The sequence below is a fragment of the Medicago sativa genome, chromosome 7, assembly GCF_051527215.1.
Source record: "Medicago sativa cultivar Bolivia chromosome 7, Bolivia_mono, whole genome shotgun sequence".
NCBI lineage: Eukaryota > Viridiplantae > Streptophyta > Magnoliopsida > Fabales > Fabaceae > Medicago > Medicago sativa.
In genome coordinates this window covers 28,698,229-28,712,986 of record NC_140755.1, presented here as the reverse complement: position 1 = coordinate 28,712,986, position 14,758 = coordinate 28,698,229, and the positions used below count along the sequence as shown (strand labels likewise).

The 14,758-nt window shown below is 33.3% G+C and overlaps 1 protein-coding gene across 1 annotated transcript; it reads right to left on the bottom strand.

The window, feature by feature from the left end:
* Nucleotides 1-2,433: 2,433 nt before the first annotated feature.
* On the bottom strand, nt 2,434-3,675 carry LOC146905381 (uncharacterized). The gene has a single exon (XM_085726820.1). The coding sequence runs from the start codon at nt 3,328-3,330 to the stop codon at nt 2,434-2,436; it is 897 nt and encodes a 298-aa protein (XP_085582946.1). The 5' UTR covers nt 3,331-3,675.
* Nucleotides 3,676-14,758: the final 11,083 nt, after the last annotated feature.

Genomic DNA, 14,758 nt, shown 5'->3' with positions numbered 1-14,758 from the left:
TGACAATCTTTGTCGATTGTATTGAGGAGAACAACACAGATGTACAACATAAAAGCGGCTGATAAAAAAGTAACATGAGTTGTTGTTTTGTGCTAGTTTTTTTGTGAGTTTGATCTTTGGTTAACAGAGGCAAAAGAGGGTTAACGGTGACGATTAGTGACATGGATTACTAATCCACGTATTATTTTATATTTGGCTATTTGTATTTAAAATTAAGGATATTTTTGGAAAGAAAAGTCCAACCCAAAGGTGTGCTTATAGATAAAAAAAAAAAAAACACACTATCATAGTTTGTATAAGCAATTATAAACCAGCAAAGTCAAATAATTCTTAAAATTAATCATAAATAATTTGAATCATAATCACTTATAAATCAGCAAAGTCAAATAATCAATAAAATTAATCAACTTTGATTAGTTGTAACATGAAAGAAAAAAAAAACTTACAGGTTAATTCTGAATTCTGATGCAGAGGGCGGAGAGAGGTTGAGAAAAACTAAACAATGCGGGAACGAACTATGAACTGAGAACCCTACTTATTAATATTTTTAATATAGTGCTAACAAATCTTTTTCTAAAAGATTTTGAATCATAATATTTTGCTCACGTTTATTACTAATATTTTTATCAGAGGATTTAAAGTCCAATTTTCAACATTATTTTTTTCTGATCATGTTTGTTACTAATCTTTTTTTTTTGCTCACGTTTGTTACTAATCTTTTATTAGAGGATTTAAAGTCTAATATTTAACATTATTTTTTGCTCATGTTTGTTACTAATATTTTTTTAGAGGATTTAAAGTCCAATCTTTAACAATATTTTTTGCTCACGTTTGTTACTAATCTTTTTTTAGAGGATTTATAGTCCATTTAATATAGTGCTAACAAATCTTTTTGTAAAAGATTTTGAATCATAATATTTTGCTCACGTTTGTTACTAATATTTTTATCAAAGGATTTAAAGTCCAATTTTTAACATTATTTTTTGCTTAGTTTGTTACTAATCTTTTATTAGAGGATTTAAAGTCTAATCTTTAACATTATTTTTTGCTCATGTTTGTTACTAATCTTTTTTTTAGAGGATTTAAAGTCCAATCTTTAACAATATTTTTTGCTCACGTTTGTTGCTAATCTTTTTTTAGAGGATTTATAGTTCATTTAATATAGTGCTAACAAATCTTTTTGTAAAAGATTTTGAATTATAATATTTTGCTCACGTTTGTTACTAATATTTTTATCAAAGGATTTAAAGTCCAATTTTTAACATTATTTTTTGCTTAGTTTGTTACTAATCTTTTATTAGAGGATTTAAAGTCTAATCTTTAACATTATTTTTTGCTCACGTTTGTTACTAATTTATTTTTGGATTTATAGTCCAATCCTCATCGGCTATTATTTTTGTTTAAAAAAAATTAAAAAAACTCATAGACTCGTGAGAAATGAAGCAGGAAAAAACATAAACTTTGGATTATTTTTTTTCATAAGTGATTATTGTTCATCTTTGATTTTCTCAAATTCTGATTCATTCATTCTTGTAACAAAAAAAAGTAAAAACAAAGCTTGAATTATAATGTTGGCGGAAAGTAAATTGCTCGAAGGATAAAACAGAAAGATATTCAATTCATGAAGTGTACCTTAAAGATATTCCATTCAATGGTGCTTCAGGAGTATTAATCAAGTTCGTGAGTCTTGGAACTTTCTAATTTTTTAGAGGTGATGAGATGTGATCAGAGGGTACTATGATGAATTCTGGATCGATTTGAATTCATGAGAAGAGACATAAAAAATGCAAATATAATTTTTAAACTTTTTGTGAGTTTGATCTGTTGTTAACGGTGGTAAAAGAAAGTTAACGGTGACGATTAGTGACATTGATTATTAATCCACATGTTATTTTATAATTGGTTATTTGTATTTAAAATTAAGGGTATTTTTGGAAAGAAAATTCCAACTCAAAAGTGTGCTGAAAGGGGTAGTTTTCTTTATATATAGTATAGATATATCTAAGTAATGAGTTTTTAAAAAGATCCGTGAACACAGCCAATACAGCCTCGATCGCGATTATGTCGCAGACTATTACTTAAAACCCTGAACATGACAACATTTTAAAACCACGTTCATTTAAGCCCGGTATTTGAAAATCATATAGTATCATTCATGCTTTAATCAACAATGGTAGATCAAAAACTATTAACAATATAAAGCAAATAAACTAATGCCAAAGCAACCTTATAAAATAAAAAGAATACGTAATAATTCACATTTCAAAAAAAAAAAAAAAAGGAAAAGAATGGCACAAAACACGAAACAATTTGAATGAAACAAAAAGATAAAAATAATAACCTGTTTGAGAAGAAGTTCTCGTTCGAGGTTACGTGAATCGGGTTTCCAAAACGGAAACTCTGAATCCAGATTCTGATTTTCCACATCCATCGTTAGTAGAGCATTTCATCAGAGATTCTCACAGACGTTAAACGAAGAGAAGTCAAACCCTTCAAACTCACCAGCGAGTCAACAAAATCTGAAGTAACGTTAAAATGTGAAATATCAAACAGTTCAAGAGTATTGTTGAACGATAATGACTTCAATGTTGGTCTCTCACGTATAGCAGAAGCAATTCCAACAATAGTTATATGATTACACCAAAACAAGATAACCTCTTCAAGAAGCTTACAATTGTTGAACAAGTGAAAAAGTGACTTGTCACTCATCGGAAATTTACAAAGATTAACCTTACGGAGTTTGAAAAGTGCAAGTGAAAGAGCCTCTACCCCATCGCAATAGTTACTGTAATTTTTACTTTTGCAATCTGAGAGGTTGAGCTCTTCAAGCAAAGGAAAACATTCCGCGATGAGGAACAGGTCAGTTGTACTGAAATCCGCAATGTCGGAACAAGTGAGAGAGGTCAAAGTAGGAATGTTTTGAGAGAAAACTCGGAACCCATTTGCGGGAATGGTGCGTTGGTTGGAAATATTGAGTGATGTGAGTTTCTTCAATGGGAAACGAGAGATTCTACAGAGAACCTCGTCCAGGTCAGTGATGGATTTCAATGTGAGGGTGTTTATGTTGGTGAATCTTTTGATGGCTTTGAATGGGAAACGCATGCCAGTATAGTAGATAGAGAGTGATAATCGAAGACGGTTGGTGATTGAGAGGAACTGTTTGGAGACGAGTGATAGTGAATTCAGTATATAGAATGAGTGAGAATCTAAACGGTTTTCGTCGTTGAGGATGAATCTGAAGATCAATTCCCAACATTCATCAGGTAAATCTGAAGAAACCATTTGTTGTGATGATTTGGTAGAAGAACTTCTCTTCCTTTTCCTTTTCATTGTGGATGTATGTGAAATTAGAGTTTTGAGTTAGGGTTTGTGGTGAGTGCAATAATGTGAAATTGAATTGCCACGCAGTATGAACACAGTGAGTGACACACTCACCCCTTTCTCTAAATCTAGTACTATCAACTATCAAGTGAAAATCAGAACCTGTTTAACAAGAAGTTGCCGATAGCTTAGAAAGGTGAATCGTGTCGGAAACTCTGAATCCGGATTCTCATTTTCCACAACCTTCGCTAAGTGGATTCTGATTTCTGACAAAGAGAAGAAGAGTTTCTGGTTTGTTTCAATTCTGATTTTGTTAAGTATGGATTTATGGATATGGGGTACCCGTTTCTTTCCGGGTCAGTTTGAACTTCAGCCAAATCAAGTCCATTTGTATGGATTTTGCTATACTTATATTCAAAATTGCTCATTCATACCTGAAAAATACAATATTAACCCCAGCAGCAGCTAACTTGGTATATTTGGATGGAAGGTTTAGTAGGGTAAGAGAGGGGAGAATCTACTTTTCTTTTTTAATATACGGACTATATAACATGTTTTTCTAAAATAAATTAAATATGATTGGTCCATTTGTATTTTGACAAACAAACAAATGAAAAAAAGTAAATCCTTCAAAAAAAATGAAAAAAAGTAAAGGAAAGTCCATTTGTATTTTGAATGTGTTTTTTGTAAAAATAAAAAATAAAAATATAATTGTTTTACGAATCTAAAATCAATTTAAATATGACCAGTCAATGAAAAACATAGAACTAGTTGTACATGAATATAACACTATTGCTCCTTCAAAAAAATAAAATGAATATAACTATTGTCAACGTCGGTCCAACATATTTTGAGGCCTAAAACAAACTATAATTCCTTTTACGTGGAAGAAATTAACATAAAATTCATAAATTTTACAAAACAAAATTATATTGATTACTCATGTATTAAAAACTAAATTTATCAATATCATCTTTTTCAAAACCTAAATAAATCAAAGCGTATGCTGCACAAAATAATAAGCTAAGAGCAAGAGCAATGAAGGACCAAAGACCAATTGCTCTTTATATTGTATTGTATGTATAAATTGGTATCCAAAGTCCTTGGTAACAAAATGAAGAGGGTCATTCACAAATGTATTTCTAACAACCAATATGCACTTGTACATGGAAGATCGATTCAAGTTATATTCAAAGTGTATGCTGCAACAAAAAATAAACTAAGAGCAAGAGCAATTGGATGATACAAAATTCATGGATAGAATAATGGAATAATGGAGTGACACATTGAAGAGAAAAATAAGTATATTGAAGCGGCATAATTTTTTTTTTTTTTGAAGAAATAATTCACACTCCAATCTCTACTATTTTTTCCTCTAGAGATATAACTTCATGAAAGTAAAGAATATAACTTCATGAAGAATATGAACACATCTGTTATATAACTTGATGAAAAAAAAGTTATATTCAAATTCGATCAATAGTAAAGAATATAACTTCATGAATAGAAAAATAAGTTATACTATTCTTTTAGTAAAGATAGATAGAATTAGAACAATAGAGTGACATATTGAAATAAAATGTGTTCATTTCTCTTGGTATATGTGTCCTATAAATTGGATTTCTGATGAATGAGGGTAAATTTTGTTGAGGTCGCAAAACAATTCTCAACATAATTTTGACAGCGCAACGTTTTAGCGTATGCCTTTCGGGTATAATTCATAACAGATTGGGTCTAACCCAATATTGAACAAGAATAATGCTAGTTTTCCCGAATTTCAATTTCGGGAGTTATCCCGACAGTGTTATCCACATAGCCATTTTTGTTGACTTTCAGTTTTGTTACCCCACCACCCCTTTTTGGTGGGCCAGCATGAATTGTCATGAATTGTCATTGGTTCGGGACAAATTCTGGACAAAAATTTTCGGGACAAATAGCACTGCTCATTGAACAATTACTTTTTTTTAAAAGGAATTACTTATTTTTTTTTTAAAGGAATTACTTATTTCTTGTTTTGTTTTGTTTTGTTTGAGGGAACTTATTTCCTTATGTTTATTAAACATAAAATACCATATGTAATTGATTAAGGGACCGTTTGTTTCAGATTTTTTTTCAAAAAAAATCTATTTTTTCCCTTAAAAAAATCACTTTTTTCATTTTTAAGTGTTTGTTTAGGATTTTTAGAAAAATCATTTTATCAAAAAAATCTATTTTGACCCTAAAATGAAAAGCTATTAGGATTAGCTTTTCTCAAAATCTATTTTTTTCAATAATAAGGAGATAACACATGTGCATGTTAGAACTCATTTTTTTAACAAAATGGATTTTTATGGATAGTAGGCAAACACAAATAACTTCAGATTTTTTTTAAAATCTCTCAAAAAAAATCTCTAGATTCTTTTGACACAAAATCTATTTTTTTTAAAGCTGAAACAAACGCACCCTAATAAGAATCTTAGGTGTTCTAATTTCCAAACATCATATATTACATTAGTTAACATCTCCAAATTTCAATTTTTTTAAGAAATCAAGTCGTCACGAGTATGGATGGATTTTCTAAAGTTGATGTCAAAAGAAGTTGTTACTTAGTGAAGTCATTAGCTGCCATAAGGAAATACAAGCTTTGAATGAGCTTAGCCTATAGATTAACTCAAATAGATGAATTGAATTTAAAAAAGAAACAAAACAAGAAAGGGTAAATTCAAAATCAATTCCACGCATTTTGTGTGTATGTGGTGAAAATCAATTCCAAACCTAATCTTAATTTAAATATTGTGAATAATGTGAAGTGATGATATAGAATTAAATTTGAAGAGTCATGGATGCAAATGTCAAAGCCACACTGGATACATCTCGTACTAGTTAAGGTGTCAAAATCAATTAGCTAGTAACTATCAATGAGCTCACTACAATATAACACGAATTCAATCAATGAGCACGTAACATCTTATAAAAAATTTCCTTGCAAAATTCCAGTTTTGATTTTCAAGCAATGACCACGTAACAACTAACAATTTTACACAAAATTAAATGCATTATTTCAAATCAAAAGCTACCTAACAATGGACGAGTTTGTATTAAAATGTATTAGAGTTTAATAACCCCACACTATAATTGAATGTTATGTTAGTATTTTTACTTCTTTGTTAAATTTGAACCCATATCTCTAACTTTTTATCTTCTTTAATCTCTTAACTCAAAAATATAAGTATTAAATTATCCAACTCTCCAAAAATATACTTATCTTATCCCTTGTCCACCTTGAATTCGTATCTTTAACTTTTCAACTTCTTTAATTTCTTAACTCAAATCAATTGGCTATCAAAGTCTTGAAAAATATAAGTATATTAAGATATGATTATATGTTATTTTAATTGGTCTATATACTATTAGTGCATAATAATGAAATCAATTTCCATTTAATTACTAGATCAAATAACACTTGAATAAAAATTAAATTTTCTCTGACCTCTCTCTAAGAAGCCATCGCACAGTCTCCCTCCTTTCCAAACTGTCTTTCACGATGTAGATAGTGGTGTTGGTGGTGCGACGGTGGTTCGACCATCTGCATCACCTTGTGCTGATGTCCTCACGGCGGCGCTTTCGTCGGTGTCTCCTTGTTTCACAGCACCATGGAACTGCTTCCAGATCCGGAGTCATGTGTTTCTCGGCGGCGCTTCGTCGTAGTCAAATGTTTCACGACGGTGCTTTCGTTGGAGACATATGCTTCACAGCCGTTGTTGTCGTTTCTCTATGGTTTTGGTGTGGCTGCTCAGATCCGGTGTTGTGCGGTGTGGGTGTTATACCCTAATTTTGGACCTAAAAATACTAACTCAATTCTTCCTTTCTTGCATTTCAAGCCATTTGATATGTCTCTGATCAATTACATCTTTCTCTGTATTTTATTTCAATATTATTTACAAAATCCATGAAAAAGGGTATTTTAGTCATTTCCTGTGTTAAAATTTCTTTCAAACTTTTAAAAAAAAATTGGTTTGAGACCTTTCAAATAGTTTGAATAAGTCCTTATTCCAACTCCATGTCAAAATCCATTTTTAAAATTGCATTTGAAGCCATTTTGATTCAGTTTTGCCCCTAGGGGCATTTTAGTCTTTTCATATGTTAAAACCCTTTTTGATCTCTTAAAATTGTCTCTGAGTCTTTTAAATTGGTTTAAATAAGTTCTTGCTTTAGTTCCTTGTCGAAAAACCATTTTAAAATTGCATTTGAGTCGTTTTTAGTCGTTTTAGTCCCCAGGGGCATTTTGGTCATTTCACACGAAATTTCGGCAGAGAGAGGTTACTTTAAAGTACCTCATTTAGATAATTGGTTCGTTTTAGTCCATTTGGTGTTTTTTATCGTTTCACTTTACGTTTATTTCAAAATTACATTTTTTAAATTCAATTTTATTAATTTTTGCATTTTAGTCCTTTTGTGTCATTTTGCACTTTGGTCCTTATCTTTTATTATTTTGCAGATTAGTCCTTTTGGTCCAAGTGTACAGTCCAGTCCACGTGTCAATTTTTCATTTGTCCAGTCAGTTACAAGTCCAAGTCCACGTGTCACTATCCTATTGGTCCAATCATCACAAGTGGCAGCCTATAAAAGGCCACTTCATCAGTCAAAGTCAAGGGTACCACTCATTCTGTTACACATCACCAGAAACAGATTCAATCTCTCTCTCTCTCTCTACATTTTTTCGATCAAACACCACAAAATCACAAAAAAGCCTCAAGAACATTCAAGAACACTCTTGAATGTTCAAACCCTAATCATCCATCACCAATTCCAGAATCATCATCAATTGCACGAAGCAAACACAAATTATCAAAAAACGAAGCAAGAACTATGCCAATTCGAAAAAATTTCAGTAATTTCGAATAGTTCTCAGGTGATTTTCTTCGAAAATCCTCATCATTGAACTGGTTGATTCCTCTTCTCGCAATCCAAGCCAAAGGCGATCACGAGAAGAAGATCGAAGAAGAGAAGAAGAAAAAACTGAAGAATCAGTGAGTGTGCAGAGAAACGATCCAGCAAAATCAAATTCAACAAAGATTCGAGGCAATTTCATCAAGATTGAATCAGTTTCGTCCAAACCGAATCAACATTCACAGCAAAACCGGTTTAAATCCCCAATTTAGCCTAATTCAAAACCCTAGGGTTTCGAATTGAACATCAAATCAAGGAGCAACAGCAAAAGGATCTCAAACCTGCAAGAATTGGAACGGTTAGAATTGAACATCAAATCAAGGAGCAATAGCAAAAGGATCTCAAACCTGCAAGAATTGGAACGGTTAGGGTTGAGCAATTTCCAGAGAATCAAGAAGACGTAGACGAAAGAACGAAGGTGGAAGGACGAACAACAACAACAATCGTTCATAGCATCTCCAAACAGATCGAAGAAGAGGTAACTCGTCTTCTCCCTGTTCGTTTCTTTTCGTTTCGTTCTCAAAAGCCGTAAGCATAAACACACAGATTCATAACCAATCCTCCTTCTTCCTTCGAAATCAAGTTTGGATCTATAAAGAACATGAAAAAGGATTCAAAAAAACTGTAAAAGATTTGAAAACCATGGAAGTTATCAAGCTTGACGGACTGGATTCCATCGGAGAAGATGAGAGCTTCTCTCTCTTCTCTGCATGTTAGAGAGAGAAGGAGAAGGATGTTATGAATCCTTGAACCGGTTTTATGCTTATATAGGAGGGTGAATCAGACCGGTTCACGTGAACCAGTCTGGTTCACCTTTGGTTTGTTCTCCTGCATTCCTGGCCGTTAGATCTGAGTCAATGTGATGTGTATGGCGTAGATTCATTCTTGCTGTGTACTTGACCTGTGTTACCATGTGCCTTTCAATGTAGACCGTTAGATCTAGGTTAAGCTTGGATTCGGTTTGATCTGAGGGCTCTAAAGCTTTCCTGAGATCCGAAACCATGTTTAGCCTTGGGCCTGGGTCGTTTTTTTGTGTTTTCCTGCATTTTGCTTGTTTTCTTGCTATTTGTCACACAGTCTTGTGTTTTTTACACCCTCACCATGCCTAAAACTTTTAGAAAATTCTATAAGATTTTTGTGAATGCTTCTCATCATTTTTTTTGCTTTGTTTTCTTGTGATGTTCTTAAATCAAAATTGGACAAAAATAATGTGTTGTGTTTTGGCTTTATCTCTTGAGTTTTATGGAAAAGACTTATGAGAATGTGCTTAACTTTGAGTCCAATCCTTGATACGTGTTTTTGAAATGTGATGTGTGAAGTTGTGATGGATTTACCCCTGTGTTTGATATATTTTCACTAGGAGTTTGAGGTGTTGTAATGTTTTACTTGTTTTGCAAGTCATATGGATAGTGGTGTGTAGAAATAAAGTGTCATATATACTTAAAAATTTATCATAGTTCTTGACTAGAGTATGTTCTTATAATTCTCACATTATTACTACAGCAAAAAAACTTCTTGAGAATTGGTAGAATGAGAGAATTATAAGTCATATCCATATTGAGATGTATGGTGAATTTTTAGAGCATTTTGATACTTCATTTTTGTTAGTCTTACCACTTTTTGTTTAACATCTTCTTGCTTTATTCTTTTATCCTATTTATCTTGTGCTACTAACCCTTTCATTTCATATTTCATGCATCCCATAAGCTTCTTTCATCTCATATTCATCTCTACTTTTCTTGCAATTTAATTCTTGCCAAGATTTAGCATGTAAAAAAACAACTTAGGGACTTTGTAATTTCCTTTTATGCATTTTTTTAAAATTTCTTGCAAGACCATAGAATGTATCTAGGCCAATGATGTAAAGGACTATGGACTCTAATGATTGTTTTATCTTGGTTTTCGGGTGTCAAACATTGATTACGTTTGAACCTTTTAAACCGGTGATATCTTATTTTTTCTTGGGAAGGGAAAAAGTAAGCAAAACCCTTGAGAATCGAGGTCCGGGAGTTGTTTTCGCTATGGGAAGGTATTAGGCACCCATAACGACTATAGTATCCTATAGGAACCGTCTTTATTTTCTACGCGCGCGCTTTATTTTTAAATGCTATTTTGAAAGATGATATTAAACCTAAGAATTTTCTAAGTGAAGAATTGGAGGGAGAAGAATGTTTGAAATTTTATTTTAGTTGAATTGAAGGAATTTTGTTCCTTGCCTACGTACCCGTTTAAGGGATCAAATCCACCGTAGTTCTCTCTCAAAAATGTTTTTGTTTTTGTTGGTTGATTTTAAGTTTGAAAATGGAATTTTGAAGAATAGAGATTGAGAGGCCTCAAGGGCATGAGAATTTAAGAAAAGAGTGAGGTTTGATTAGTCATTTTGCAAAATATGGTCCAAGTATGATTAAAGTTCATTAGAATTTGATTAAGAAAAAGAAAGGGAAAATTCAATGGGATTTTGATCCCAAGGTTTATTATGGAAAAAGGTTTGAGTGAAATTTGTTCATATTTTTTGGAAATTGATTTTTCTAAGTATAAAGCCTAAACGTTCATCTAAACATACAATCCTAGACATACATCTAAACATGCATATTCTAGCTATATACCTAAAGTGGTGTGTGTGCATGTGTCGGTGCTTGTGTCGGTGTACATCATTAGAGTCCATTGTCCTTTACATCATACCCTAGATACATTCTATGGCCTCTTTGCCAAGAAATTAAAAGTGCATAACGGAAAATATTACAAAAGCTCCTAAATGTTTACATTCTAACTTTGGTACAAATTAAATTGCAACAAAATAGAAATGAATATGGGATGAAATGGAGATGCTTATGAAATGATGAAACATGAAATGAAAGGAGTTAGTAGCACATGACAATATCAAAGGAAATAAAGCAAGAGAAACACTAGAACATAAAGGATAGAAAATGAGTGCAAACATGGCTAAAATTTGTTCATAGAATGCAAGAACCATATGACCTATAATTCTCACATTCCAATACATTTTTAAAGGTTTAGAATCAAGTCTTGGAATGGGAATTAAGGCAACATGATTTACTTGGCATTTTAAAACAAACTTTAAGCATATTTGCATTATTTAACTACACAACTAACTTGTAAACTAAGTAACCTATCAAGATTCATACTCATGCATTAATATCAAACACAAACAGTGGCTAAAACTCCCTCAAATCAAGTGGCATAGGTCACCAAAATTCATCAAGCAATTTGGATTAAAATTAAGCAAGTTTCCATTCATTTTTTAGCACAAAATATCACAAAATAGTAGGAAAAATGAACACATTATTTTTACCAATTTTATTATGTAAAATTAACACTAAAAGGTCACAAAATCATCAAGAACACATAGAAAAAAATTTTAGGATTTTTTTGTGCACAAATTTGAACAGACAGGGGTGTAATTAGTCAAAACAGTGTTGGAAATAGTAAAAAAAGAAAGGAAAAACGAAATCTGCAAGGACATAAGGCCCATACCCAAGATCTTGATGGATCTGGACTATCCAAACGCATCAGGAGCGTTGGATTGATCCAGCTCCATCTAGACCTAGATCCAAGGTTCCAGAAGCAGCAGGCTCACAATAACACGTTCAGGTACACAGGAAAATAGCATCTAAACCGTACACATACACAACTAGCAAGATCAACGGCCAGGAATAGAGGAAAGCCGAGCCAGTCATGAACCGGACCGGTTCAAGTGCTTATAAAAGCACTAGGACACCGGTCTAGTTCATTCCCTTCTCTTCTTTCTCTCTCTAACTCTCAGACTCTCTCTTCTCTCTCTAAGTCTCAGTCTGGCCGTAAACTGGGGAAGACGGCGGAGGACGACGGAGAGGGATGAAGATTCATCGGAATCTTCATCTTCTCCGACGACTTAACGTTATTTCTTGAAACAAATCACCCAGACTTCTTCGTCTTCTTCCCCTTTTTACGAATCTGAGATTGTTTTCATGAAATTGTGGCTTAATCATGGCAGATCGAAGCTTAGACCTTCGGTTCCTAGGGTTTCAAATATTTTTCTAAACTTTTTGAAACTAAACCCTAATCTACTCTATTTTACGTGCTGATCATGGATTTGTATTCTGATTCGACAAATAACCGGTGAATCTCTGTGGATCTACATCTTAGGGTTTCGGTTTCAAACGTTTTCAATTCTTTTCAAAATTTTTCGAAAGAAACGAGTTTCGAACTTGTTAATCCACGTTGTTTCACCGTTTATTTTGTCTTGAGAACCTTCGATGAAGATTTAGGGTAGAAACGAGAAGGTTTTGTGTGGTTACCTGGATTTGATTGGGAGATTCGAACAAGCAGATCCTCGCGAAGGTTTCTGGTGAGTTCTTTGAACTGATTCGGTTATCTTCCTCTTCTCCTCTGATTCGAATCCTTGTGATCCTTCTTCTTCTCTTCTCAAAAATCCTTCGTGATCGCGCTTGCGCTTGAATTGCGAAGGTATGAATTCAGTGATGAAGATTCTTGATGAATCTCTGAGAATTCATGTTAATTCGAATTGTCACTGATGAGTTTTGCTGTGTAATTGTTGAATTTGAGCTTCGTGTAGTGAAATTGATAAGAATTGGTGATGAATCAGTGTGAATTTGTGTTTGTTATGGTGGTTTCAGTGACGGAAAAAGTTTGTTAGGGTTTTGGTATGGTGGCGCGTGGGCGCGTGGCAAGGGAGAATTGTAACTGTGTTTGTTGATGAGTTGGCTGAAAGTGAATGGCTTCCGTATAATTGTGTTGCTGACACAGCCTTATATAGGCTGACATGTGTGCCACTGGACTAATAGAAAACTGCCACCTGTACTTGGACAAAAAAGCTTCGGCTTTGCTGGACTTGAGACTTAAAGGGCCTTTTTGCAATTTTGAGACTTTGAAGGACTATTCTGCAAAATTAAAAAAGGACCACCGCAAAACTTTGGACAAAAAGGACTAAAAAAAACTTAAAAGGACTTAAAAAAAACTTTAAAAAGACTTAGAAAAAAGACTTGAAAATTCGAAAATAATAAAAAGACTTAAAAGTAACATTTAAAACTTAGGAGGAGGACTTTAATGCAAATTTTGGAAATTTTGGACTTAAAATGAAAAAATAATAAAATTGAATTAAAAAACGTAATTTGAAATAAACGTAAAGCGAAACGACTAAAATTGACAAAACGGACTAAAATGAACCAACGGCCTAAATGAGGTACTTTAAAGTAACCTCTCTCTGCCGAAATTTCGTGTGAAATGACCAAAATGCCCCTGGGGCTAAAACGACTAAAAAAAAAGACTCAGATGCAATTTTGAAATGGATTTTTACATAAAATTGAAATGAAGACCTATTCAACCTATTTGAAAGGACTCAAACAATTTTCAAAAGACTGAAAGAAATTTTGACATAGGAAATGACCTAAATGCCCTTTTTATGTGAATTTTGCAAACAATATTGAAATAAAATGCAGAGAAAGGTGCAATTGATCAGAGATATATCAAATGACTTGAAATGCAAGAAAGGTAGAATTGATTAGTATTTTTAGGTCCAAAATTAGGGTATAACAGCTGCCCCTATTTAAGTTTCTTTGTCCGGAGAGTCGAGGGACGAAGTCTTAGAGTTGACGGGACGAAGATACTTAAATATTAACATTTGCACTGCTTTTGGACATAAAAATACGCTTTCAGATTTTCAGAAATATGAATGCCATGCAATACTTCGATTATGAATGCAAGACAAACAACTGGAGTCTATGGAACCTGTCATGTCACCGGGGATTCAGGTGGACATTGACAAGGTAGACAACCAGGGAGTAGAAAATAAGGTGCAAGTTGTTCTTTGGGTCGAACCGGCCACTTGACCAAGGAATACAAAACAAGAGATAGGTACAAGTTGTTCTTGGGATCGAACTTGGTACTTGACCGGAAACATAGACATATAGGCAGATACGAGCTGTTCTTTGGATCGAACTTGACACTTGATTGATGATACAAACAGATAGACAGACACAAACTATTCTTTTGGATTGAACTGGCTGTTTGGCTGGAGACATAGACAAGAGGGTAGATACAAACAGTTCTTTGGATCGAACTCGCTTGTTGGGTTATCACCACGTCATGTGGGAAGGTGCAAACTGTTCTTTTAGATCGAACTTGCCATTTGACCAATAACAAAGCATAAGCTGGGTACAAACTGTTCTTTGAATTGAACTTGTCGTTTGTCCGGAGGTATAGGTATACAAGCAGGTACAAGTGGTTCTTTTTTGGATCGAACCTGGCACTTGACCAGTTAACAAGATACAAATTGAAAGTCTGGTTTAACAAGATACCAATTGAGGGTAAGTTGTCATTGACTTGATTTGAGGGTAGACATGACCATTTTTGTTGGCCCAAAAGCAAGTTGAGAGTGAATTGACATTGATTTGAAAGTTGACATTGAAAGAGAGATTGAGAATTGAGATTGAGCAGAGACATAGACATTGATTGAGAGTTGAAATTGAAAGAGTCATTGGAAATTGGA